The sequence below is a fragment of the Ipomoea triloba genome, chromosome 1, assembly GCF_003576645.1.
Source record: "Ipomoea triloba cultivar NCNSP0323 chromosome 1, ASM357664v1".
NCBI classification, from domain to species: Eukaryota; Viridiplantae; Streptophyta; class Magnoliopsida; order Solanales; family Convolvulaceae; genus Ipomoea; species Ipomoea triloba.
Window position 1 is genome coordinate 37,104,273 of NC_044916.1, and position 26,377 is coordinate 37,130,649.

The 26,377-nt window shown below is 37.0% G+C and overlaps 5 protein-coding genes across 7 annotated transcripts; 2 read left to right on the forward strand and 3 right to left on the reverse strand.

Moving 5' to 3' along the window:
• The first annotated feature begins 4,637 nt into the window (after nucleotides 1-4,637).
• Nucleotides 4,638-6,430, forward strand: LOC116016772 (anthocyanidin 3-O-glucosyltransferase 5-like). Its single transcript, XM_031257172.1, has one exon. The coding sequence runs from the start codon at nucleotides 4,778-4,780 to the stop codon at nucleotides 6,224-6,226; it is 1,449 nt and encodes a 482-aa protein (XP_031113032.1). The 5' UTR covers nucleotides 4,638-4,777; the 3' UTR covers nucleotides 6,227-6,430.
• Nucleotides 6,431-8,134: 1,704 nt separating this feature from the next.
• Nucleotides 8,135-10,500, forward strand: LOC116029186 (lysophospholipid acyltransferase LPEAT1-like). 2 transcript variants are annotated; one of them, XM_031271467.1, is made up of 8 exons: nucleotides 8,135-8,580; nucleotides 8,734-8,841; nucleotides 8,929-8,966; nucleotides 9,064-9,128; nucleotides 9,239-9,307; nucleotides 9,498-9,631; nucleotides 9,938-10,078; nucleotides 10,194-10,500. In XM_031271467.1, the coding sequence occupies exons 1-8, from the start codon at nucleotides 8,161-8,163 to the stop codon at nucleotides 10,299-10,301; spliced, it is 1,083 nt and encodes a 360-aa protein (XP_031127327.1). In that variant the 5' UTR covers nucleotides 8,135-8,160; the 3' UTR covers nucleotides 10,302-10,500. The 2 variants fall into 2 exon arrangements, with proteins under 2 accessions (XP_031127327.1, XP_031127795.1); XM_031271935.1 differs by having other exon boundaries at nucleotides 8,740-8,841.
• On the reverse strand, nucleotides 10,361-13,608 carry LOC116030427 (deSI-like protein At4g17486). 2 transcript variants are annotated; one of them, XM_031273048.1, is made up of 5 exons: nucleotides 13,187-13,608; nucleotides 11,565-11,838; nucleotides 11,161-11,448; nucleotides 10,813-11,053; nucleotides 10,361-10,546 (listed from the first exon to the last, which is right to left on the reverse strand). In XM_031273048.1, exons 2-5 carry the CDS (start codon nucleotides 11,773-11,775, stop codon nucleotides 10,537-10,539), a joined length of 750 nt encoding a protein of 249 aa, XP_031128908.1. In that variant the 5' UTR covers nucleotides 11,776-11,838; nucleotides 13,187-13,608; the 3' UTR covers nucleotides 10,361-10,536. The 2 variants fall into 2 exon arrangements, with proteins under 2 accessions (XP_031128908.1, XP_031129487.1); XM_031273627.1 differs by lacking the exon at nucleotides 13,187-13,608 and adding an exon at nucleotides 12,229-12,809.
• Nucleotides 13,609-16,139: 2,531 nt separating this feature from the next.
• On the reverse strand, nucleotides 16,140-20,004 carry LOC116028327 (J domain-containing protein required for chloroplast accumulation response 1). The gene is made up of 9 exons (XM_031270378.1): nucleotides 19,152-20,004; nucleotides 18,091-18,797; nucleotides 17,613-18,016; nucleotides 17,398-17,512; nucleotides 17,092-17,159; nucleotides 16,938-17,003; nucleotides 16,778-16,855; nucleotides 16,519-16,695; nucleotides 16,140-16,427 (listed from the first exon to the last, which is right to left on the reverse strand). Exons 1-9 carry the CDS (start codon nucleotides 19,547-19,549, stop codon nucleotides 16,389-16,391), a joined length of 2,052 nt encoding a protein of 683 aa, XP_031126238.1. The 5' UTR covers nucleotides 19,550-20,004; the 3' UTR covers nucleotides 16,140-16,388.
• Nucleotides 20,005-21,060: 1,056 nt separating this feature from the next.
• On the reverse strand, nucleotides 21,061-26,054 carry LOC116002102 (SPX and EXS domain-containing protein 5-like). The gene is made up of 14 exons (XM_031242131.1): nucleotides 25,851-26,054; nucleotides 24,823-24,979; nucleotides 24,580-24,704; nucleotides 24,014-24,052; nucleotides 23,831-23,923; nucleotides 23,617-23,733; nucleotides 23,440-23,535; nucleotides 23,074-23,187; nucleotides 22,803-22,856; nucleotides 22,676-22,723; nucleotides 22,450-22,600; nucleotides 22,118-22,283; nucleotides 21,948-22,017; nucleotides 21,061-21,816 (listed from the first exon to the last, which is right to left on the reverse strand). Exons 2-14 carry the CDS (start codon nucleotides 24,905-24,907, stop codon nucleotides 21,559-21,561), a joined length of 1,416 nt encoding a protein of 471 aa, XP_031097991.1. The 5' UTR covers nucleotides 24,908-24,979; nucleotides 25,851-26,054; the 3' UTR covers nucleotides 21,061-21,558.
• Between the last annotated feature and the right edge of the window lie 323 nt (nucleotides 26,055-26,377).

Genomic DNA, 26,377 nt, shown 5'->3' on the forward strand with positions numbered 1-26,377 from the left:
GTGCAATTAGACCCTCGAACAATAAAAAGCTTCAATTAGGCCCCCGAACTTGTTATTTTGGGGCAAATAGACCCTTTAACCTATTTGTGACCTATAATTGCAGGTCACCAAAAATTCCGGCCAACTCCGACGATCGTCTGACGAAGTTCCAGCAAACAACACAAAACCATCCACCACCGGCGACCTCACGGTCGCCGGTGGCGTCCGGCAGCAGAGATGGTGACCAAGTTGGTCACCATCTCCGCCACAAATAGGTTAAAGGGTCTATTTGCCCCAAAATAACAAGTTCGGGGGCCTAATTGAAGCTTTTTATTGTTCGAGGGCCTAATTGCACAATTGATTATAGTTTGAGGGTCTATTTGACCCTTATCCCTAAATATTTTTCAACCCAACTAACATAGCTGACAATCTGACATGCTAGGTAGCCTGTCACGTTTTTATGGTACATGAATATATTCAAGTATGCATGTCTGCAGCGGTTAACGGATGTATATTCCAGTAATAGTATAATATATCATACTAGCTCATGCACAAGTGCACGACCATAGATTAAAAAAAAAATACAAACTATCAGATGACTCTATGACCGATTGCAGACTTGATAGTGAATGCTGCATTTGTAATTTATGGCAGCTAATCATAACAGCCAAGAAGATGCAATAAACATAATTAATTTACGCGAAAAAAAATCACAAATTAGTAGTTGATAGCGGTAAATTACCGGTGTTTGTCGCGATCCGATCTCATCTCAGGGTTTGAGCAGCCAATTTCATGGGCCTCTCGATCGGGTTTCTTCGAAACCGCTCTTCCGCATCCTGGACCCGTTTCTACGGCCGCTCGGAGCTCCGCTGCACGCCGCCACCGACATTGTTAGGTGCAAATGTTAGTACAACCTTTGGGAATGGATGCTGGTAATGGAGGAATTCTGAGAAATTTTTAAGGTTAAATTGCGAAGGCGGTGATCACGGTTTGGGGAGGGAAAGCGATTAAGCATTCAAAGAAGACGCAGAAGAACTCTGACAATTACTAATGGGCCGATGTTGGGCTGCTTATCAATGTGATGCAATGGGCTCAAACATTTATTCAAATTAATAGTAATAAGTAGCAGTATTTTTTAAATAGTTATATAATGAACTCGGGTTCAGCTTGCAAGGTGGACTCGTGTCCATTTACATAATGAATGTTCACAATTTGAATTGTAAAAATTCAGTATGTAAATTGTATATTTTGGACTCGAATCCACTTTGCAAGATGAACTCGAGTCCATAGAATAATTTGTTGTAAACTTGTAATTGAACAAACTTTTTAAATCGAGCAAATCGTGCCGTGTAATTAAGTCTTTAACTAAATAGGCTTGAAAGTTTATAATGTAGGAACTAATAGTCCCGTAAAACAATTACTTAGGAAAATTATTAATATTAGGAGATTAATATGAATTCAAAATAATAAACAAGAATACCTAATAAATGAATACTGCAGTCCTTATTTCAAGGGTTACTTTCAAAAACTTTTCACTAAATCTCAATTATAATTTTTACATTTACAAGATTTCGCGAGAGACAACTTTAGACAGTAAGCATGAAGTCTGGATATATTCTTCTTATATTTTCGGGATAATCCCTCATTCCATGTCTTGGATATATTCTTCTTTTATTACTTTGAATTATCACCACACAATGATTTATTCCTTCCCTAGCTGATAAAGTGATTTGCTTTGCTAAGTTATGTAGCACCATGATCAATCATGACAAAAAATAGTGCAAAAATTAAACTCTAATTTTTGAACCAACAAAACTCAATCTAAATCCTTTAATATGTAATTTTTTAAAATAGTACAATTAAATGTAAAGTTATAATACTTACATGAATATGAGAATCTCAAGTACAAATATTATGCATAAAATTATTTAAAAATACAATTATCTGGTCTCATATCATACCGTTGTGGCTGTTCGAAAAAACATATAAAATAATAAGAGCATCGTCATTAGTTTAAATAATTTGATGTCATAATGAATATATAACCTTTGAATCTTTGATTACCAATTTAAAAGAATTTGATAAGGTTTCAATTGTGATATTAGCTCCATTTGAGTGTTCTCTTAACACTGTTTCTAATCCTTTCTAGGCAACATGGGACCTTATTGCATGAAAATATGAAATCAATAGGGAATATATTCCAATTTCCAACCAATTTGAATTGACCCATATCTTGGGTAAAGGAAATGGCACAAACCCATACTAATTGGATTCCTGTTACTCTGTCAGTGGAGTATTTCTTTAAAATCAGATAATTTGTTATTTAATTAGGTATATTTTAATAAAAAATATTGTTTCGAGAAAATTAATTCCTGTTATTCTCATATGTAGTTTGTAAGTTTTTAAACTAGTAAAATTTACTTAATGTGCATCCTAACGTAGTGATTGAGTTTCCCTCATCATCCATAAAATAACTTTTTAAAATGTTTATAAATAAGGTTACAAGGGTGCTTTGACACTTGATAATAAATTTTGTATAAGAAAATAGTATTACTAGATTATAATTTTTTATTAAAAAATATACTTGTTAATTAAATATATAATAACCTACTCCCCTAAGAATCAGGTCTCATCTGATAGGATTTTGACCAAACACAAAATAGCAACAATAAATAAATAAATAAAACATTTAGTATAGGCCGGAAAATGAAGCAACTTGATTGAAGGCCCAAAACGATCGTGTTTTACATTGAGCGGAAAAATTTTGCCAATTTTATTTACCAAATATGTTTGGCTTTATTATAGTATAGATAGGGTTGTTATGCCGTGGACCCAGGTCCACCTTGCAAGTTGGACCTGGGTCTACATTCACATACACTATACTCTACATTCACAATTTGTAAACTCTACAATCACACATTCAAAACTCTATATTCACAGGTCCTATACTCCACATTCACAACTTGAGAACTCCACATTCACACATTACAGGGCTACAAGTTGCTAGAACTTCTTAAATCTATTACAGATTCACACATGCATAACTCTACATTCACGATTTCTATACTCCATATTCACAATTTGAAACCTCCACATTCACATATTTCTGGGCAACTCTAGATTCACACAATCATAAATTTACATTCACGATTTCTATACTCTACATTCACACTTTGAAACCTCTACATTCACACATTTTTGGACAACTTTATATTCAGCAATATGTTTACTAATTTTAAAAAATAATAATAATAAGAGACAAAAACGACGTAGTTTTGGACCCAGGTCCACCTTGCAAGGAGGTCCACCTTGCAAGGTGGACCTGGGTGTATCCACATACACTATACTCTACATTCACACTTTGTAAACTCTACATTCACATATTACAGGATTATATGATACTCTACATTCACACTTTGTAAACTCCACATTCACACATTACATGATTATATGTTTAGTAACTATATTACCACTGTTATGCATCCACACATTCAAAACTCTACATTCACATGTCATGTACTCTATATTCATAACTTAAGAACTCCACATTCACACATTACAGGGCTACAAGTTGCTAGAACTTCTTAACTCTATTACAGATTCACACATGCATAACTCTACATTCACACTTTGAAACCTCTACATTCACACATTTCTAGGCAACTCTAAATTCACACAATCATAAGTCTACATTCACGATTTCTATACTCTACATTCACTCTTTGAAACCTCTACATTCACACATTTTTGGGCAACTCTAATTCAGCAATGTGTTTACTAATTTTTATTTTTTTATTTTTTTAAAAAAAGACACAAAACGACGTAGTTTTGGACCCAGATTCACCCGTGGGTCCACCTTGCAAGGTGGACCTGGGTCCACGGCATAATTTGCCTAGATGGGCTCATTGGGCTAATTGGTGTTGATGAGATAATATTATTTGACACTTGTGGGTCTATTAGTGGTTAAATTAACCACATCCATATAAAATTGGATATAATGTCTTTGTCAAATTTAAAAGCATATTTATAATTAGGTTTGGATTTTTTTCACAATAAGCCTATTTTTTTTATTAAAAAAATTGTTCCTTTTTCAAATTCTCTGCGCTAAGCCATTACGGAGTACATGAGTACATTATTCTTTCCGTCTCATTTTATTACATGTTTTACTCTTTTTTTTTTAGTTTGTCACAAAATATTTTTCACCTTTCAAAATTGAGCATCACCATCATTATACTTTTCCTAATTTACCCTTATGATTTTGCTTTCTTTATTATTTTTATTTCCAAAAGTGAAAAAGTAAGGGACATAATTAAAAAATATATTACAAAAAATATATTACATTTACTTTAATTTTTTAAAAAGCTTACAAAAAGCAAATGAGACAATCAATTTGGAATAGAAATATTCAATATGAAAAGCCACAAGAGAAGATTTTACTCTTCCGCGAAAATATTGAATTCCTAACTCAAGGTCCCCTAGACCTGATAGTCAATTGTTGTGCATATAAAGTATATATCCATTTTAGACACTGCGCTTTACTGAGTTTCGAATTTGTTCTCTTCTTCTAAGTACTGTATGCGCTAAGTTGGTGCGGACAAAGAGATGACTTATATTGACTGTATTTCCTGAGTGGTTGGTAGTTATGGAATTAAAATCCTTGTTGAGTTGCAGTCTTTTGGGTTCTATAAATAATATTGAAAACTCTTTCCACTTGCACATGCAATTTCAACATTTACTCGCCCTCTCCTTCTTCTTCCTCAAACTTTAGTCTCCTTCTCAGTTCTCAGAAAGTTCATCAATGGCGGCCACTACTACTAATACTGACAGTATGTTGAAACCTCACGTTGCATTCCTCCCGAGCCCCGGAATGGGCCACATAATACCTCTGTTAGAGTTCGCCAAACGCTTGGTTCAACATCACGGCGTACGCGCCACCTTCTTCCTCATCTCCACCGACGCCTCCGCCGCTCAAAACGATCTCCGCCACTCGAAGTCGCTCCCCGCCGGCCTCAACATCGTCGAAATCCCTGAAATTGACACGTCGGGGATTTTCAACGACGACATGAAAATCGTTACTAGGATTTCGGCTAACGTCGGCGCGTCGATCAAGCTTCTTCCGGCGATTATTAAACGGCTCCCGGATCTCCCGAAAGCTCTCGTCATCGATTTGTTCTGCACGCAGGCTTTCGATGTCTGTAAAGAGCTTTCGATTCCAATTTTCTCTTTCTGGACCGCTTCTACTTGTCTTCTTGCGCTTTCGCTCTATCTTCCGACGCTAGATCGGGAAGTCGACGGCGAGTTCGTTGATCTTCCGGGGCCGATTAGGGCTCCGGGATGCAACCCGATCCGCCCGAAAGATTTAATAGATCAGTTAACGAACCGGAAGATTGAAGAGTATAAGTGGTACTATTATCACGTTAGCCGGCTTCCATTAGCCGCCGGAATATTCGTGAACAGTTGGGAGGATATGGAGCCAGTGGATCTTCGCGCTCTGAAAGAAAACGCTTTCTTTCAAAGCATTCCGATTCCGCGTGTTATTCCGATCGGGCCGTTGATTAAACAAGACGAAGCCGTGAACGGAAATGGAGCCGAGATTTTGGCTTGGCTTGACGATCAGCCACCGGAATCCGTTTTGTTCGTGGCGTTTGGGAGCGGCGGGAGTTTGTCCACCAAGCAGCTCACCGAGCTGGCTTGGGGGTTGGAAATGAGCCAACAGAGATTCATTCTCGTGGCGCGTAAGCCGAGCGACGCTACCCCGTCGGCTTCATTCTTCCGCGCCGGCGGCAGCGACGACGGAGATGATCCGTTGCTGTACTTGCCGGAAGGTTTTGTGGGGAGAACCGCCGGCAAGGGGCTTGTGGTGCCCACCTGGGCCCCACAAGCGGCCGTGCTGGGCCACCCTTCAACCGGGGCTTTCTTATCTCACTGCGGGTGGAACTCGACACTGGAAAGCATAGTTCATGGTGTTCCCATCATTGCTTGGCCGCTTTACGCGGAGCAAAAGATGAATGCCGCCATGTTGTCGGAGGAGGTTGGTGTGGCGGTGCGGCCAGCGCCGGCGGCCGGTGAAGAAGTGATCGGAAGAGCGGAGATCGAGAGGGTGGTTAGGTTGGCGATGGAAGGAAAGGAAGCCATAGCCATGAAGCTCAGAGTAAAAGAGCTCAAAGAGAGTGCATTAGTGGCTCTGAATGAGGGTGGGCAATCCTATAATAATATAAGTAGCTTTGCTCATATCCTTCTCGAATAGCTCATCACAATGCATTGATAAGGTGGCATGAACTAGCTAGGGTGAACCATCCAATAATAATTTATATGCATCTTTTTGCTCATATTTATTTTTGTCCCGAATAGTGAGGGTGAATTTCTTTTTGTCAAATAAAAAGTTCTCAAAGACCGTGCTTTAGTACCATCGGGTGGGTAAATCATACCATGAATCAGGATCTATTTTGCATGGCTGACCTTGATCCAAAAAAACCATACCATGAATCAGGATCTACTTTGCATGGCTGACCTTGATCCAAAAATAATGTTCAGATTCTGTATTTGTAATTGGCATATTCTGCACCTTATAGTTTTTATACATGCATGTAACTATTATATTATGTGTTAACAATTACCAATTATTTATTTACATTTACAAAAAATTGTTAACTGTATGTACATAATGTGTTAACTGAAGATACATAATTTTTGTATTAAGGTTCACAATGCAATATTAAACCTGATTCGTGATATAACAATTGCACTAAATGAGGGTGGACCATCCTATAATAATCTAGCTTTGGTGGCCTTGCTCGTACTACGAATTTCTTTAAGTTGTATGAAACTGTTCCTAATTAAGTTTTCTGGTGTGATTTGCGACTCCTTATTTCTTTTAATAATGTTTCTTTTTTGCTAAAATAAAAAAGTTGGACCACAAGATCTAGTGCCACCTAATAAGAATTGTCTAATTTATTTTAGTTTATATAATGGAACTAGTCCATGACTCCAAGCTACCATACATTATTTAAACCAACAAAAAAAAAAGTCCGTAACATTTGGTTAACTACTCAATTCTTAAATTTCTAAAATTGCTATATTTATGTACCAACAAAATTGATATATTTCGAATTGTCGTGTATAATGTATCAAACTTAGGAACACGATATCCCACGAGATTATTTCGGTTATAGAAAAAGAAGTTCTGCTTGTACGATCGGTCCAAATTAATACGGAGTAATCAGTACTAAAACATTGCAAAATAATAATAATAATAATAATAAAATACTGAGTAAATAAAACGGTGATGCCTGAAGTGAGATTTGATAGGGGTTTAGTACAATTCTAGATAATCAATTCATGTAACACGTGACCAATTTTAAAAATATATTTTGGAGATTTGTGAGAGTGCATGGTATTGCTGCTTTGGAAATTCGTGAGAGTACAGGGTATCGTGTGACCAGTTAAGTTGTTTATACGGGTAATATAGTAATTTAGTAGTTATTTAATTATTGTAGTTTAGATCATAGGTGTTTAAAATCAATTTAGTATAACATATACTAATTGCAGTATAGATATTCCATCATTTACGAGAGAAAAAGGGTATTCAAACTTTTACTTACAAAACTAGAAAAATGATCACTTATACAAATTGAAACCTTAGATAGATAAATTAAGAACGAGAATAACATTACATTAGTTATGTCCCAACTATCCCATATCTTTCTCTCTTCACTTATTATATTTCTTTGTTAGTTGCACTTAACTCGTGTTTTATGTCATTAATACTCTATACTCTAGATTCTACCAAACTCTTTTACATTTAAAAAAAAAAAAACTTATGTAATTTCTCTAAAAAAAATGTATGTAATAATTTAATAGAAAAAATGGTTAAATACACCCTCTAACTCTATGTAAGAAGTCAACTCTAAACCTTAATAGTGACCTTAGGCTCGAATCCACCCCTCCCATATGGGGTGCAACTAGATCAAAAGGTCTTTGGCAGTATTAGGCTTATTATTGTTATTTCTATTTTAGTTTTGTGTTGGGTGACAAGTAGTCATCCACTGCTACAAGCTAAGACGGCACTCACGAGGTACTCACCTTCATTTAAATAGCAGCTACGTGCAAAACAGTATAAACTTAACGCTCAACCTCCGGGATCCGATATACGGCATAATAAGCACTGACAGGCCGGAATCCATGGCCGACAGCAAGACGACCAAAGATAATGTAAACGGGTCGGCGGAGAGCGTAGAGGAGCTGGAGAAAAAGTACGGTCCGTACGTTAGGCACGATTGCTACGGGGTTATGGGACGCGGCGAGCTTCCTTGGACTGAGAAGGCTTTGCTGGCGATCGCGCTGGTGGTTCTGCTGCCTCTGAGAGTGGCGGCGGCCACCACGTTCGTGGTGATTTGCAACTTGTCGTGTCGGATTGCTACGGCGTTTTGGTCTCCCGGCGGGGAGGACGATGATTATGCGCATTTGAGCGGTTGGAGACGGAGTATCATTATGCGGGCCTCCAAGTTTGCTGGCAGAGCGTTGCTCTTTTCCTTCGGGTTTTATCGGATTCATGAAACGCACCGGGAACATTGTGTTACCCGTGCAAATTCAAATGACCAGGTACGTTATTTTCCTCGTCACCCAAAATAAAATAAAAATACAGTGAGTATAAGTTTGTAGGGAAAAATAGCATTTACAATACATAGTGCATGCATGGAGTGGTGTTGTGGGTATTGTGAAACTGTTTTTGTTTCTTTGGTGTGTGAACTAAAGGAGCAGAGTAAAGAAGGTGAAAGGGCTGGGGTGATAGTGTCGAATCATATATCTTATGTGGACATCTTGTACCATATGTCTTCTTCTGCTGCCAGCTTCGTTGCCAAGGTCAGTAATATTCATTTGGCTGTCTAGCTATATTCATTTGGGTGTCTGATCTTTTACTAATTTTCTTGGCCTTTCTCCCTGATGAAGGAATCAGTGGCTAATCTTCCTCTTGTCGGCCTCGTCAGGTTGGATTTCATTCATTCTAATCATTAATCATTAATGATACGATTACTGGATTTGGTCTTGCCAAAAAGATCCTTATTTATTACCTTCCTTGCACAGCAAGTGCCTTGGGTGTATCTATGTCAAGCGAGAGGACAAGTCATCGCAACTTAAAGGTGTATCAGGTAAATTGAAGCATGTGCTCTATCTCAACTAAGTCTGACTGATAGTTGATTGCACATTCATGTTTATATATTATATATACGCCCAACAAATAGTATTTTTTTGGTTGCAGGGATGGTAAACAAAAGAATTCAGGAAGCTCACCAAAGCAAGTCTTCCCCAATGATGGTGCTTTTTCCAGGTGACTACTTTCCTTTTATGTGCCCTGGCCTCAAAGTGAATTGTGGAAACAGTTAAAAAAAATGTTAATTTTGATTGCCTCAAACAAAGTATTTTTAGCTCACTAACTGATTCTTCCAGTTGTAGATCTTCATTTTGACACTCCAATTGCTCCTTTTCTGTTTTTTTAATTACACATTTAACTATTACAGAAGGCACAACTACAAATGGAGACTTTCTCCTTCCATTCAAGACTGGTGCATTTTTGTCAAAAGCTCCAGTGCGTCCTGTCATCATACGATATACTTACCAGAGACTTAGCCCTGCCTGGGATTCCATATCAGGGGTTTGTATAGACACTCTAGCTGATACCGGGTCTGTTTTAAAACCAATTAAGCTAGAATCTTGTTTTTCCAGAGTGACCAGGGAAACTCCCAACCACTATCCTAAACCCTACTTTGTGATCCTGGTTGGCTGGTTGCCCATAGCTGACTGGCTAAAACCAAGGAAGCCAATAGGCCATTTTTATTGAGAGTTGAACTTGTAACCTTATGGTTATCAAGTCAACCGTCCGACCAACTTGGCTGGAATCTTGTTTTGCGCAAGCTTGATGAGCTCACATTGAAATTTATACACGAGTATATATCTGCAGGCTAGGCATTTGATTCTTCTTCTCTGTCAATTTGTAAATAATATGGAAGTGATCTGGTTACCAGTATACTATCCCTCACAACAAGAAAAGGATGATCCTAAACTTTATGCAGAAAATGTCCGAAAATTTATGGCTGATGAGGTAACTGCTTTCATTCATTTAATTTACCAAGTGTTTTAAACCTAACTACATGTCTATGTTCCATATTTCTCAGCCATACTGGATATACCTCTCATTCGGTTTGTTCACAACGCAGGGTTGTCTGATTCTCTCGGACATTGGATTGGCTGAGAAACGGGAATACCATGCTGCTCTCAATGGTAACAAAAGCACGCCTAGTGTTTATCATAAAAAAGACGAGTGATAAAAACATGGCTTCACCTTGAAAAGATTGTGGCCGGATCCTAGTTGCACTAGAACATATAAAACAACAAAGTATACATTTCGTAGTGTACTTAAGTGCAATAATAGTACCTTTCAGATGAGAGTATTATGACACTGCTGTTAGAACTTATTGCCAGTGTTTTGAGACAACATTAATCCAAACCCTTTCCTTTTCCTTATCTTTTTGTGTCGTTCTGTCTGTCTGTGTTCGATTTTCATTGTGTTCTGTGTAAATAATGAGGAAACTAAAATCATCATTATATGGCAAAGTCATGCTACTTCAGTATTCAATTCCAGATTCATTGATTCTACATTAGGAATACTGTTCGATACGTGCAAGAACGGGAGGGAAGGAAGGGAAAGGAATGCTATGCTATGTTACATGCGATGCAATAGATTCGAGATCGACAATGTGTAGCCGGGCATATATCCTAAAACTACATGAAAAGCAGGGAAATTAATAAACGTTCTGAATTGATATACATATTCACCTTTCCTTCAGGGAGCGATTGGTTGACCTTCTTAGTTCCCACAAAGGTAAGCAGCCCTTTAATGGAGATTGTAGGAACAACGAGGATGTTGAGAGTTGCCTCTGCCTTGTTGAAATCGAAGAAAGGCAACTAAAAGCGCTTCTCAGCCTTCTCTTCTCACTCTCGTACTCGGGTCCAGTAGGGTCGTGTTGAACTGCAGCGATTTTTAGAGCCTCGGGTAACATGCAGTTGAACATTGAACCTAAGTGGACAAGAAACCTCGGTCACAACTCACAACAAGCATCTTTAAACTATAAAACCATCAAAATGAACATACGATGATTGAAAGGGGAGTGCTCGTTTCGCTACCTAGTTTTGCAAGCCGGTTCACCCATTTTGGGATTTTCTTGCCCGTAAGCTTGTAACATATGTCCTTGCAGAAATGGTTGCAGTTTTTCACGATTAAGTGGTACGAATCGCCATTGTAGCTAGCAGCTTGGCGCTCCATGAACTCCCTGACCTGGGTAGGGTTCAACTTCGTAGTCCCAATGAATATTGATTTCCTAAACTTGAAGCCCGGGCAGTGTCGCGGCTCAACTTCAAACACACCACTAGTAGGATAGTCATGAGCTCCAAACGCGTATTCTATACCATGCACTGAAAAGTACAACAACAATTATAAAAAACGAAACACGAAATCAACAGTAATCGGGCAAAAGTGCAAGACTGAGAACTCGGTGAAACGAGAGGATGAGCTTTAGTATGGCTGTTACCTTCCACTCCGGAATGAAAGATACCAAAGCCCGCCCAATATACATAACCATTCATAGGTGTCAAGTCGTACACGTTAAGATAAACCGGTGTATCGCCAGGGCCATAACAATCTGACTTAGATTTAGTAAGGAAACAGAATTGGATCGCTGGTTTGCCTTTCAAACGAAGTGGTATAATCGACTTCCATCCTTTCTTTGGCTTCAATGCCATTGTGCTTTCAATTGAGGAGGCTAGAATTCACTCAAGGTCAACGCCAAATTGCATCTTGTACATCTGCACAAAAGACGCATAATGAATAATGATTCCGTGCAAAGAAATTAGTCTATTATGCTTTACATACCTTGAAGCACAGATTGTATCAGCTTTAGATTACAAACAACTAAGTCGCCAATCAACACAATTCCAAGTAATAATCGAGATAAGCAGAGTAGCTATAATTCATCTATGCAAGTAATCTCGTGACATGTTCCAAGAAAAGGTAAGGTCAATAAACTACAGAAACAATATTCTCTTTAAACTTCCAAGAAAAGACAACAGCCTAAAGAGTGGGGTGCCACTACTCAGCACTTCTTCATTGCATCCCTTATATAATTAAAGAAACAAAAATTTTAATAATCTCACAATTTATGTCAACATTAAACGTAAATGTCAAAACTACATTACCGTAAGTCCAATTAACCTCTTCTCTTATTCCTCCTGCTTCACATTTCCTTATGAAATATGCAAAAATACACAGATGTGAGATATGTACCCTGTCCTATTTTTGACACGCAGGATTTGTCTTATAGATTTGAGGAGCCATTCATGTTTTCATCATCTGACAGCGAAAGGTTAGCATCCAAGGAAGATTTCTGGTTTTTTATGCAACTGGTTGAGGTCAGCAAACCGGATGCCATAACATAAGAGGAAAAAGAGGAAGACAACAAACAAAAGCCAGCTCGGAGAAACAATTATGACTCAATCAATGTTTCTTTACATGGCAACACATTCGGGTCAAACCAAACAAAGATACATACACCAAACGGTGAGATGGCATACAACTTTTTAGTAAATATGGTCAGTATACTATTGCTGCAAATTTTCATTTATCAAACTAAATTCACTTCCTACTATATGGTCAGCAAACAATGATGAGAAATAGCTCCAAACTAAGTACTTTCTCTTCCACTTCTCAAATAGCCTCTGGCAAGAAGGGGATAAAAGGATCAAACCCTAATATTGACTCTTGAAAATTGCACAGTTCATAATGGAAGCAAAAACAAGTGAAGTGTATCATCAATTAACAGTAGAATTTGCATCAATGCCTTAAATCTTAATAAAATGAGAAATTTACCCAAAAAATAAAAAGTTGTTTGTGTTCATAAGAAAACCATAATTCTATCAGATCTAATAGGCAAATTGGGAAATCTGAAAGGAAGAAACATCCTAAGCATTCAGTAAACTAGCAAAGCAGAGAACCCAACACTCCCAAATAGCTAAATTGCACTAGCAGACTTCAAGATTCAATTTTTAACCAGAACTGAAAAAGCCAAACACATCAAAACAGTGATGAGAAGCACCCATAAAGCAAAAGAAATGTTAACAGGAGAAGAAGAAGAAAGAAGGAAAATGGCAAACTTACAAATTGCCATCAGAAGGGGCCTCAAGAAAGCAGGTTTGAGCTTCTTTTGAGCATGAAAACCAAGCACTCAGGTATGGCTAGCAGAGAGGAGAGAAAGAGAGCCCTGCAGAAGATGAGTGTTCTTTCTGGGTGTCTATTTAACAAACAGACACATTTTCTCCACAGAACTCAGGTAAGTTTCTGAGACAGTGAATGCTCAATTCGTTTAGAGCAAAAGCATATGGAATATTGTAGAGCTTTACTGCTGCTAGAGATAGGGGAGAATATCAAGAAAGAAAGAAAGAAAGAAGAGTGTATCTGAAGAGATACACCATAAAAATTTTACACAAGGCAAAAGAAACTGACAGAAAAGAAGAAGACACACACACACACAGACTCTCTCTCTCTCTCTCTTTCTGGTGTCTATTTTTTACAGCTTGAGTCTTGAGAGAATAAAGTTACACTCAGACAAACCAAGTTTAACAAGAGCGTAATACACAAGCCTTAAACCGCCTATAACAACTTCTTTACTATTTTCTTCTTCTTTTTTTTTTCCTTTTGATCCCATGACTACGAAACAATTTTTGTCATATTTAATTCTTCTAACTTAATTTTCCGTTACCATTCACTAAATTACAAACAAGTAACTTACTTTACAAGCCAAGGACTTGTGGTCCAGTGGCATCAAACCCTTGGGTGGTGGGTTCGAGTCTCAGTGGAGGCAATACTGATTCTTGTGCTTCAATAGGTTGAGAAAGTAGTTATAAACAGATACTACATTGTAATAGAGTCAGTAAAAGTAAATATTTTTTCTTAAACTTCTCGGTAAGAATGATCAGAAATGATAACTTTACTCTTCAAATAAGCCACTTGTTTGAAATTTAATCACTAATGACTAAAAATTAGATCAAATTGGGACCAAAACTGTAAAAATTCAGCCCATAACACTTGAGAGAAATAGCAGAAGTGAAGAAAAAAGGGGAATCTAGTCAATCTACATGCCCACACCACACAGGCAACTTTTCATCTACATCACTGTATAATTGTAGGATAAACATTATATTATGTTGTACGATATTCATCCGAGGTCTAATGTAAACTAGTTTGAATCAAGTTGGCATTTTTAATTTGCAAGGCTGTATCATTTATTTAAAAAACTGTGTAGGGTGGGTAGTGCCATACATATCAATCCATGGTACTATAATCCTGTAGCGGTGGCCAATCTTTGGACCTTGATAGAGGCAGGGAGGGACCTCATCAAATTTATTTCCCATCCCCAAAAATCATTCCATTTCAGTATGGCGATAAGCAGAAAGGGTCTCTCCTCTCCATTACAGGCTTTGTTTGTTGCAGTGAAAAAGGGGATAAAGAAATGGTTTTTAAGTTTAAGAACAGTGGATAGTGACAAAAGTGAAAAATGTCTTTGAATGACAATAGCTTTACCATGGCCCCCATTTTTTTTCTTCTTGTGCTGACGTTTTAGTCGTCTTCAGATCACTGACTTGTCGACTAGACTAGAGATGACCAGACAATTGGAGATGAGAAGGGTTTCTGTCAAGTGTGAATGGGTTCATTTGCCCTTTCCGTTGAATTTCCATTATGATTATTAAATTAATATGTAAATTACTTAATTTTTAGTATTATGTTACAATATAATTACTTTCCCAACCTACTGAAGTAAAAAGAGTCAATATTGTTCCCACTGAAATAATTTTCTTGATTTCTGCGAAGAATAAAAAATTTAATTTATCTAACCAACTTAAATAAAGTTGTACCTGTATGTTATTATGTATTTCATATATTTATAATTAGAAATTATTAACAATAATATGTTGTACAATGGATATTAGATATTGTAATTTTTTAATTTAAAAGATAATTGCAAATTATTTCCATTATCCATAAAATGATTGTATACAAACAGGGAATTGCAACATGCAAAAAATAAATTGTCTCAAATCTCATCATCTAACTAACTTTGTACACATCTTTTACAATCAAAGTGTGACCACATCGATAAACGAATTTTATCACATGATTAGGATGATTCCCATAAATTAAGGATTTATGTGCGTAATTTGATGGTACTTATATTATTTTTATTTGGGTAACATTTGTGTGACTCTTAGAAGTCTCAACCTGTGAGATAAATCGGATCTTTGTTTAATAAGCCAAAATTTTTTTATTAATGGGTCTTTGACCTCATTAATCTATTCGACTCATCTCACGGATTGAGACTCATGAGACTGTCTCATACAAATTTTTGTCTTTTTATTTAAGTAATAACTTTATATTGAACGCAAAAGCTTATGTGAGACGGTCAGATATTTAATTAACGAGGTCAAAGACACAGCTTGCTCACGGATTGAAACCTGTGATATGGTTAGTTTGGTGTCATCACAGCTTTATATTTCAATCCACCTCCATTATATGTATATTATGGAGTATTATTTAAATAAGAAAAAAAATGATTTGTATTTATTGTGCAGCACGTGAAGCTATTGTGTGTATCCCGGCAGGAAGGCAGCATGGCCAACAGGCCAAGGCATGACCCTCTCAAGTCAGCCTCACTATTTTGCCTTCTTTCACCAACCACCCCCTAAACATTCACTCAACTCTCATATTTTTCAATGGGATTCGAACTCGTGCCTTTTTTTTTTTTTTTCCCGAGGATAGAAAGTAAAAAGCTGTTAATAAGGGATAGTTTAATAATGGAGGGATGGTTTAATTTGCTGCTGCATTATAATGAAGGGAAAGTCAACTTACTGGGCTCTGCTAGCATTTGCCAGCTGTGTTGTGAACAAAGAACACCTACTTGTGTTAATTTATTGCCTTGGAGACCTTAATTTCTTGGTTTCAGTTGGTGTTTAAAAAAGGCCACAATAATAGCCTGCAGATATGCAATTCTTTTCTGATCTGCTAAATTTATATTCATGTGTAATTTCCAGACCACCAGAGATTTTGTCAATCAAGATTGTCTTGAAATGGCATAGTATAGGTATCATGTATTATGTAATAACCTCAAAAGAACTCATCAACACGTCGATAAAACAATAAATTTTTACAGGGAAAAAAGAAGAGGGATTTCTGTGGGGTTATCTGAAGTTTGAACTTTGAAGTGTATTACTGTAACATGGCAATATATGAGATTCCACTGTTCCATAGAAGTAATTGAAACTTTTCCAGTTTTTGTGATTCGAATTGGGCTGATATTTACTTCTGATCAGATCCCACCAAGCGAATTGAAATGATCCCATGCTTCCTGCTCGAAAGATTCAATCTTGAGGTCTAATTATCTGTTGTAGATGGAATGGAAAAGGGACTAATAAGGTGATCATAAATGTTGTGATTACCTGAAGAATGTCAAAGACTTTTTCTGCAATGTATTTTTGATGAGAAGCGGCGCCTTTTTGTTGGAGCTTATCTGGATGCAAATACAGCAAGGCTTTCTGATATGCTCTCTTCACTGCACTTCCTTCTATCAAGTCCACCAGAGGCACGGGCTTCCATCCGCTCTCGGGCCAAAGAACCTGTTTTTTGCAGAGGTGATTACAGTTGGAATGATAGGCTAATGTCTCCAGAGAAGAAATAGAAAAGGGGAGAAAGAATTACTAATTGTAAGGTCGAAAGCAGTGACCGAATATTTCCTTTCCTCCCCTGTGACCACTGCTGAATCTTTGCATCTGAAGCCTGCATTGAAGTTGCAGGCAGTTATTAACTGTCACAAGGCTTTCTCTTTTCAATTCAGTTCAGATTTTACAAAAGGACTTACTTTCACGTCGTGAGATTCGCCACTCTTCTGTAATGGTTTGCTCTGATCTTGATATAACTCTTCCACCTGTAAAGGGAGAAAGTTGTTAGTTCATCAGTAAAACAGCTTCTTGATTCATCCATGGCAGAATTTCAAGTTATTTGTTAATGCATACCACAAAGCTCCCATGGAAGAGATCATCTGCACTTCCTACTGAACGCCTCAGACCGTTTTTAATAGGTTCTGGAAACAACATATCAACAACTCTCATTCATTCATATAATAAAAATAAAAAATAAAAAATCAAGTGAAATGTGCCTTGAATGGTTTTGCAGGAAAATATACTTGTATTGATCTCAGACACCAATTATATTCAACGTATAAGCAAGAAACAGAAAGCGAAATTGATAAAGATGGGTGCCTTTAGTATTTCAGTGAAGTGGACTTTCCTACATAGAAGACTAAAATCAAATTTACTAACCAGAAAATGATGAAGCACTGTTGTGATCAGCAGGAGGAGTGGTAGGTTGATGAATTGAGGGTTTCTTACGAGAATGTCTATTCGTTTTCTCCTTCGTGTTAAGGCTTTGCTCCACCTAAAAAGATGAGAGAGGTATAAATACTAAATCTGCAAAACACATGTTTTATCAGAAAAACAAAGGGAATTGAAGATCTTTAATTTAAGTATCATAATACCCTTTGAAAAGCATCTGCTGCTGTTTTATTCATACTAGGAAATTGCACTTCCTCGTTCGTCTGTCTTGTATTGTTGTCAGCCATTTCTTTTTCCACTACATTGAAGTTGCCTCCTCTCCATCTCGAGCTTTGGCTTCGAGTTTCCCCTTTGGAGACTGGACTAGCTGATTCTTGGTTGAAGATCTTAACAAATTCTTGGACCTTTCCCTTCACTCCAACTTTACTGAACTTTTCTTCTGGATTTGAAGGCACCTCTACTTTATTTTTAGTGATTCCTTTATTATTATTACCACTCTTCTTCCCATTCATTTTAGCCTCAACTTCCCTTTTCTTCAAGTCTTTATCAACCTTCACCTCGCTTTTCTTCATCGTTTCATTGAAACGAGCATTTGAATCACCATTTCCTGCAAACATAACACACCACTAGAGTAAAATGAAGTATGAATTCCAGTAAGTTTCACAATGGATTACAATGTACCTTGGCCTATGTGAACATCATTTGACAGCACAGATTGAGGTTTGGATTCTGTTTCTTTTTTCCTTAAACCTTCATTCTGTATGCCATTTCTAAACTCTGCCTTGATCTTAGAAAGAGTTTCTTCTACGCCTTCTAATTTGGCACCTGACTTAGCCCCTTCAGGAACAACCTTATTTTTTGCATTGTTAAGGTTTTTCAACTCTGAAATGTTGGCAACTGCTTCAGTGGCAACAAAATCTGGCTCCTTGTAATCATTTTCATTCTGTTTCTCTTGCTTTTTACTTCCAATTTTCCACGAATTAGGCTTAGTGTCAATCGTTACGTTGAGCTTTCCATCGGGTTCATCACACTGAACTCTTGCATTGGAGCTCACACATCTTTCAAGTCTGCTATTCTCCTTTCTGTTCTTTCCTCTCATAAGAGGGGTCAGTAATGGCACTCCTTTGCCTGCCCACTTGTATATAGAGAAGTGAAACTGGGCTTCCTTCTCCACATCTCCTTCTGAATCTTTCTCATCATCACCATTGAGAGATGCTTCGCGGGATAAAGATCTTTGCCTGAAAATCATCTGACTACTCCCATTCTCTCGCTGCCTCGATTGGCTTGAAAATCTCGAGAGTGAGCCATTCGACGCACCATCCTTGCTATTACGATTGCCAGAACCAAATGCAGGATAATCTGTTGCTTTTGTCAGCTTAGCAGGAAGGCTGAAACAGAAATATAAACCAAGAAACACAAAAACTTTAGTATATGTGAATTGCAGATTTGCAGGCCACTCACAATCACAAGTAGAGACTGTATAATCAACCAGTCATTCCCTCTAACAGCTATCAGCTAACAGCCATTTACCAAACAGGTAAAGACTCTGTAATCAACCAGTCATACCCTCTAACAGCCGTTTACCAAACAGGGCCAGTATGTTTACTTGGCACTTTTGGAAAACGAACAAAACAGACAATTCCAGAATTGAAGTAAACGAGGCCTATAGTATTCCAACAACTACTATACACTTCTTCCTACATATACAGTTCAGAAATTAAGTAATGCAGAATGAGATTGACCTGAATTGAGCTGGGAGAGAGGTGCCAAAAGGCTCAGCCTTTGGTGGCAAAGGCCAAGCAGGGCTTAAAACTCTCGAGCCAGGCGTTGTCGATCCATAAGCCTCCATATCCATCCTCCTTGGTGAACTGAAAGCCTCATCTCCTCCAAATATATCATCATAAAACTCATTGCCCTGCTGGCTTCTTCTATCTCTATCTGCCCTGAAAACCGGTACAGCTGCTGAATCCTCCTCAGACTCCATCTCATCATTGAAACTGTACCTTTTCCTCACTTCCTGGATTGAGAACCTCCTAGGAGGCCCCCCAAAGACATCATTAAAATCCATTTCCATGTTGTCTGCAGGTTTGGTCTCAAATGAGCCTTTGCAACTGCCATTCCCAAGTAAAACCCTCTCCATGGTGATGGCTCACAAGAGCATTAAATGCACAAAAGTTCAAAATCAATATTTGGCGGGAATTGAAACACTAGAGAATCTGAGATGAGTTCTCAGAGATGAGGAGGAGGAGCTTTCTCATTGAAGAGGAGCATGGAAGACATTAATGAGTGCACACAAGTTAATTCTGAGGCTCTTGGATTTGCAGTCCATTCCAGATTCTTGAAATTATTTTTGGAAATATATTAGTGGCTCAAGTTAATTGCATGAATAAGGTTGAACAGTGGGGAGGACTTTGGACAAAGATTGGGGGCAGATTGGAATAGACAGCAGAGTGTTAGTTATGGTGAAACTGAGCCACAAAAATGGTTAGGAAATCTTGGATGGCTGCTGACTCTCTGGATAAGAGGAGAAAATTTTCTGCAAAAGACAAACTTGAAGCCAATTTGCATTGTTGACAATGTTTTCCTTTTCTCCTCACAGTAATTTTATCCTAAGCCCATGATTTTTTACTCAGATTATCAGGTTCAAGGCAAATTTTTTATTTGAGATTAGAGTTCAAGTTCAAGTCATTATTGATATACTTTGATTTTGGACCAAAATGATAAGATAAGAGCCAGTTGTAGACTTGAAGAAACATGTGAAGGATGCTTGGAGTTACAGTGATGTGTACGTTTATTGTAGGGAATGTTAGAGGTTATGTCACTTTCAAGACATCTCAATCTTGAACCAAAACAAATAGTGCTTATTGGTTAAGGGTTAAGCACAATTTCTTGAACCAAAACAAATAATGGATATTGGTTAAGCACAATTTCGTGGTCCCGTGACAAAGTAAATAGATCTATTTTACTAACAATTACGTAGTACAAGAATAGTATCTTAGATGAATGCTAAACTATATAACCCGTTTAATATATTTCAAATTAAATACGGAGTAATTAGTTTGCGTGTGACAGGTATTATTTTGCTTGCTTGAAATCATCTTACAAAACTCGATGTCATTGTTCGAGGCACATCCTACAGTTTATTGTCTCACACAGCCCATTGCCATCCCTAGTTCTAGGCCCATCTTACATTTTATTGTCTCCACCAACCCTTCAAAGCAGGGACATGTGAGGTCCCCCAAAATTAGAGCGCAATCATCAACGCAATTTTGCTTCTAACAATTCGGATAGTAGAAAATACATTCTAGATGAAATCCATCTAGTGACCCTAATCGACAAAGAACCACAAAATTGACTCAAACTAAGAAAATTAATATGCAACTTCAAACAAACTGCCCAACTAACTTGGCTGGGTTGTCCAGTGTAAAAATAAATAAAATTTTCTTGCATAATATATGTGAGATAAAACCAAATGGACAAGCCTAAATGCAACAGTTTCATACTCAAAAAGCAGAAACAACCAACAGCCCAAGTTCTCTGGTTGATAAGTCCCATCCATCGACAACCAACCATAACTATTGTACTTCAAACTGGATCTCTTGCCTGCAAATCTGCAATTATTGTAGAACTAGCAAGCAATCAATCAATCAATTCCAAGAATGTAACTCCTTTCAATCATTTCAAAGTGATTGCACCCAACAAGTCGAAGCACATGCAGAGAATCCAGTCACATTGCAACAGTACTCAACTGATGAAAAAGCTATAAAATATGATAGCAACAGTAAATAAATGTTCACTTCCATCATAATCATAATCAAAAGCTTTGAAGAAATCTACGTAGCACTCCGTATTAAATTTCTAAGATTGCCACGAGATATAGACGTATAATAGCTTCCCAAAAAGGTCCTATGGAAGAACTCGATATTGGCCCTGTGTTCTTTGAAGGAAGTTCATAGTTCATCATCTATATTGCTTCAAAAAAACAAAAACAAAAAAAAAAAAAAGTTCATCATCTATTATCTATAGGTATCCTATACTATTGAAAGAATTCTTATATGCAAATGAGCAAAAAGAATGGAATCTCAGCATTGTTATATTCAATCTCCTCGGTTCAGTATAAAGAAGATTCCGGTGATACTGCCGGGCATCCTATACATTATGATTGCTGGAGTTGAGTAATTTCTCCTCATCACTTGACATATCAGTCATGGAGAGCTGAACGTTTGATTTGTTGGTCATTTTGTTCCACTCGTTTTCTACACGAAAGAATGCCCACTGGAAGCGTCGGAAAATCTCCAAGGCGGTAATTGTGAACAAGGTTAGGTAATTGTGACGCAGATGGGCAGACAGCTTGTATGTCCATGTGCATCGTAGTATCAGGTTGCTCCCGATTACCCAGAAATAAACCTGCAAGATCCCGAATCACATGGTGAACACTAGATCAGCTTTCCCGTGAGTTATAGTTCATAAGGAACTCCAAATCAGAATTGGATATCCTAACTTCTGCCATAAGAACTAAGTAAAGCAAATGGTCTTACCCATTGTCGTCCATATAACACATTCGATAAGAAAGTAGGCTTGTTGAACTTGAAGATTCGAGTGAAGCAACTGGCAGAAAAGAAAAATATTTCGAGTAAGCACAAAATCAATGTTAAAAAGCAGCATTTGAGGCTCTTCAATAGTTAGCAAAAAAGAAGATATTTCTTACCTCAGGTCCCAATCTCTGTTCAGATCCCAGTAGAACGAGTACAGAGAGTTCAAAACACTGGAGAGTAGCCACAAAGGCCGATAGATGTTAACCCAGTTATCGGGGAAGACATGATACTTAAGGGCTGATAGAAAAATCACCGGTACTGCAGTCGAATACTTTAAAGCTGAAATCATATGTCAAACAAGATTAGTAATTTAGTATCACTGGTACTATCACATTTATTGTCAACTACAATACACATATATGTATGTGCGTGTATAAAGATAAAGGTTAAAATAAATAAATAAATAAAAAGAAGAACGGAGAGAGCTAGCCATATTGCCATATACCATTGAATAGGGCGTTCTTCTCTCTAGTATCCTTGTATTGGCGAAGACATTGAAAGAGACGAAAAAAATATGGCAACACAAGAACTATAGGAATTGCAACAGAGTGACTTCCACAAACAGAATCAGCTTCAAACCATGCGATGGTGGCTACCTACACATTTTACGGTATATCTTTCAGATACTATTCTTGAGACCTACTAAGAAAAGATAAAATAGAAATTGTAACCTGGCGATGAACCATTCGACAAACTGAACGCTCCAAATCCGAAAAGACCTGCAATTAATATCATACAGAAACGTTACTTCAAGCAATAGCCACATCTACATCCCCTAGTACCAAGACAAATGCATACCTTTGACATTGAGGTAAATATATCGGCCACAAAAAAGTCAGGAAAAGTAATCGCCTGCATTTATAGAATCAAAATTAAATAAGGAAATATTTATTTTCATGTTAAGAAAGCATACAGAGCTATCAAGTATCTGATGTTTTGACCGGTGGGAATCTGTTGGATGTCTGTAATATCAAGCTATAGAACCATGGGCCAAAGCAATTCACACCCAGGAAAGAAAAATAAATAAATAAATAAAAATTGTTAATAGACTGCAATGATGCAAACTTACCTGTAGCGGGAAAACTATCCTCCAAAAGGTCCTCAAGAAAAAGTAGCGAGTTGATAAATAAAAAATATCAAAGGGAGATATCAGTGCCATTGCCAACGCAGCATATAAGAGAACCTGCACTTGCATTAGGTGAAATTTAATAGAATGTACCAAATATTTATTATCAGAGTAGATAGATATAGTCGGTGCAAAGAGTAAAGACTTGCATTATTTCTCAATTAGTATCGAGATCTAATGTCAAAATATACACATGGGCACTACGAAAAACTACGAACTTTACTAATAATGTTTAAGATTAAAAAGGGTGTACTAGAAGTAAATGTAAGAGCAAAACTTAGCAACTAGGAGAGGAAGCATCTATTACACTGGTTGGGAGGCAGCCAAGGAGACCTCTCCATGTGAATAAAGATAGAGATAGGCCGTCATGCTAGTGGGCACGATAATAGTCATCCAGGTAGCACACTGCAATATGAAGTGAGCACAAGCAAGTCAACATAGAGAAACAGTAGATGTTCAATGTAGACAGATAAAACAAACATATACCCTCCAAATTTCTCTGTGACTCAGATGATTTTGGTCGACATCAAAAATTTTAGCATAGTTGACATTAGATTGCATAAAAACCCATAGGTTCACGCCCCAAAACCAAACCATCATAGTCTGCAATGACCAAAAGGGAGAAGAAAATCTTATAAGACAGCAGAGTAGAAAGCATTAAAAGTTGTGAAGTCTATAATAAAGCAGAAAGCAAACTAACCACAAGAAGAAGAGGATTATAGTACAGAAAAGCCTCATATAAAAATAAATCTCTCAAGTTTACACTCATCCTCATAACTGAATCCCAACTAATCTGCAAATTACACTCACATATCAGCCGGCAGAGGTTATAAAAAAATAATCCCTTACAACAATGTGAAAACACCAAAGATTTTATACTGACCTTACAACAAGCAAAACCCCACACGAAAAAAAGAAGCACCTGAAAATATGATCTTTGTTAGACTCTGAAAAAGTAGAAGGGTTAAGCAAAGCAGAAACATAAACAACAAGGCATGCATACATAAAACCACAGAAATAGCATGGCAAAAGGAAAAGAAAATTCATTTTGGCATTCAAGAATATGCTTTGTAAAAACACTGAAACACTCGATCCAATGCTATTTCAATTTCAAGTAACTAGAAAATTGCAAAAAAAGTCTTTCAAAAAGAAAGAAAGAAAGAAAGAAAATTGCAAAATTAATTATATTTCACGTTCATCTTATGCATCATACTGTGTGTGTGTGTGTGTTTTTGCAGAAAACCTTTAACCTGCTACCAACAAATAGCATGCCCTGTAAACAATGTTAATAGATCTCCTTTCAACAGCCATAGAAAAAAAAAAAAAAAAAAAAAAAAAAAAAAAAAAAAAAAAAAAAAAAAAGGCAAAAGAACTTGAAATGAAAAGGCTAGAAAAGTAAACTTATCCTGATGGCCTAATTTTGAGTGAGGAATATGATGGAATTGACACCTTAAATCTCCAAAGCAAGACTGGAGATGGCAATATTGCCGTGGTGCTCAGTGGTGCGCTCACACCCTTCATTTCGTTCACCTCAATTGCATCCGAAAAAACTTCAACACTATTTCCCAGTTCAACTGTACAAAGTAGTTTATTTGCAACCATTATGAGTACATATTGCATAACCAATTAACAAAAGAGAAGATAACCAATTGCATGATGTGCTGCAAGCTCAAAGGCAAAACCCAATCTTACCAGGATCAGAAACAACTACTCGGCTTCCAGACTTCCGAAGATGCGGACTGTTAACAGTAGTAGTAGTCACAAGACCCCCAAACATAGATGGAGGTAGCAGAAGAAAGAATAACTACCAGAATTTAAGTAGTTGTCCTCCCCTGCTCCAAACTTGTAACTAGGAAAAATGAATAAGCATTTCAAACATAATGGCTATTGGAAAGATGATTGAATATTTGAATCTTATCAATTGGCAGAAGACAATAAGGCAAAGAAGAATTACAATGGATAAAAAATGCAGAAAGAATAAGCCCTTCCCCTTTGACTGGATAAATACTAACTCAACATGAAGCATAGAAGTGTTATATAAGTTCGCTATTGAATACTCTGGGGGGAAAAAAAATTGCCACCATTTTGAGTTCAAGTTTCATAAATCTCCAAGAACAAACTTGAACCATAAATTTGGAATTTTTTTGGGGTACAAGTTAACAGTATCCATTGAAGATGAATGCAATCCAACCAAATCCATAAAACATGACTTCAATCAACAGCACTGCAACTATGTGAACTATGTTAAGAATTTTGATTAAGAAAGGTTATGTCTAGAATTAACGTCATAATACAATGCCAGGGCCAATTATAAACCTCCCATTTAGGAAATGCCACTGCTTTAGAACCGCAAGCTAATAATGCTTAGTCTAACAGGTTTTTTGCTTCAAATTACTTGTTTTTTAACAGAAAAAACATATAACCAACACAAGCACGAGCATAAGCACAGTGGTGTAAGAAACAAAATGAACTTCCATCTCCAAAACTCGCAACAAAAAATTATACCTTACAACAGAAGACTTTACACCATAACAAAAACAACCAAAGAAAAACACATACATCTAGATCCAAACACGGCACACGGACGAGAGTTTGAGAAAGATAACACAAAATTATAAAGTTCGCTTAGCTATGCACGATCAAAGTGCGATTTGCATAACCGGATCTGATGGATTATGCAATCAATCTTTAAACCAGAATTTGAACATATGGGTACTTACAATGTGGCTTGGAGATTTCCCGGTGAGCGAACAAAGAACTGGTGGAAAGCTGCCAAGATCTGATTTTGGTGCCAACTTCTTGTAAACTTAGACTAGAAACAAAAGGGAAATGGAATTTTTTTCTTTTTATTTTTCTCGTTGTTCTGACTCGTAAGAATTAAGAAACAGGACGCCTATGAATTGGATTTTTCCATTCCTACATTTCACCCCTTACAAGTTCATAAATTGGAAACATTGAAAATGCTCGGTATCATAATTGAATGCGAATTAAATTCAATTAAATCAAATTAGGATGTATTTAGAAACTAGGAAGATGAGTTATTTTTTTTAGAACATTTTTTTACTTTGTTTGGTTGTATTCTGAAAAAACAATTTTGATGTGTTTAATTCATTTTCTGAAAAATAAGTAGAATTGTATAATTAAATATTTTAATTATTTTATTTAAAATATAATTTTTTTTTTGAATACTATTGACCCTGTTACTGAAACCCAACAAAGTCAACATTGCCCACATTGAGGCTCGAAC

Bases quoted from the DNA above. Each gene is read 5' to 3' on its own strand.
- LOC116016772 (XM_031257172.1), top strand. From the start codon at position 4,778: ATGGCGGCCACTACTACTAATACTGACAGTATGTTGAAACCTCACGTT.
- LOC116029186 (XM_031271467.1), top strand. From the start codon at position 8,161: ATGGCCGACAGCAAGACGACCAAAGATAATGTAAACGGGTCGGCGGAG. The intron at 8,842-8,928 runs GTCAGTAATATT...TCCCTGATGAAG, and splicing joins CTGCCAGCTTCGTTGCCAAG to GAATCAGTGGCTAATCTTCC. The intron at 9,308-9,497 runs GTGACTACTTTC...TAACTATTACAG, and splicing joins AATGATGGTGCTTTTTCCAG to AAGGCACAACTACAAATGGA.
- LOC116030427 (XM_031273048.1), bottom strand. From the start codon at position 11,775: ATGGCATTGAAGCCAAAGAAAGGATGGAAGTCGATTATACCACTTCGT. The intron at 11,449-11,564 runs GTAACAGCCATA...TGTACTTTTCAG, and splicing joins CTTTCATTCCGGAGTGGAAG to TGCATGGTATAGAATACGCG. The intron at 11,054-11,160 runs GTAGCGAAACGA...TTGTCCACTTAG, and splicing joins GAACCGGCTTGCAAAACTAG to GTTCAATGTTCAACTGCATG.
- LOC116028327 (XM_031270378.1), bottom strand. From the start codon at position 19,549: ATGGAGAGGGTTTTACTTGGGAATGGCAGTTGCAAAGGCTCATTTGAG. The intron at 17,513-17,612 runs GTATTATGATAC...TCATCTTTTTAG, and splicing joins CAGCAGATGCTTTTCAAAGG to GTGGAGCAAAGCCTTAACAC. The intron at 16,856-16,937 runs GTAAGTCCTTTT...ACTTCAATGCAG, and splicing joins GCGAATCTCACGACGTGAAA to GCTTCAGATGCAAAGATTCA.
- LOC116002102 (XM_031242131.1), bottom strand. From the start codon at position 24,907: ATGTTTGGGGGTCTTGTGACTACTACTACTGTTAACAGTCCGCATCTT. The intron at 22,284-22,449 runs GTATATGGCAAT...ATATGATTTCAG, and splicing joins GAAGAACGCCCTATTCAATG to CTTTAAAGTATTCGACTGCA. The intron at 22,018-22,117 runs GTAAGAAATATC...CTTTTCTGCCAG, and splicing joins AACAGAGATTGGGACCTGAG to TTGCTTCACTCGAATCTTCA.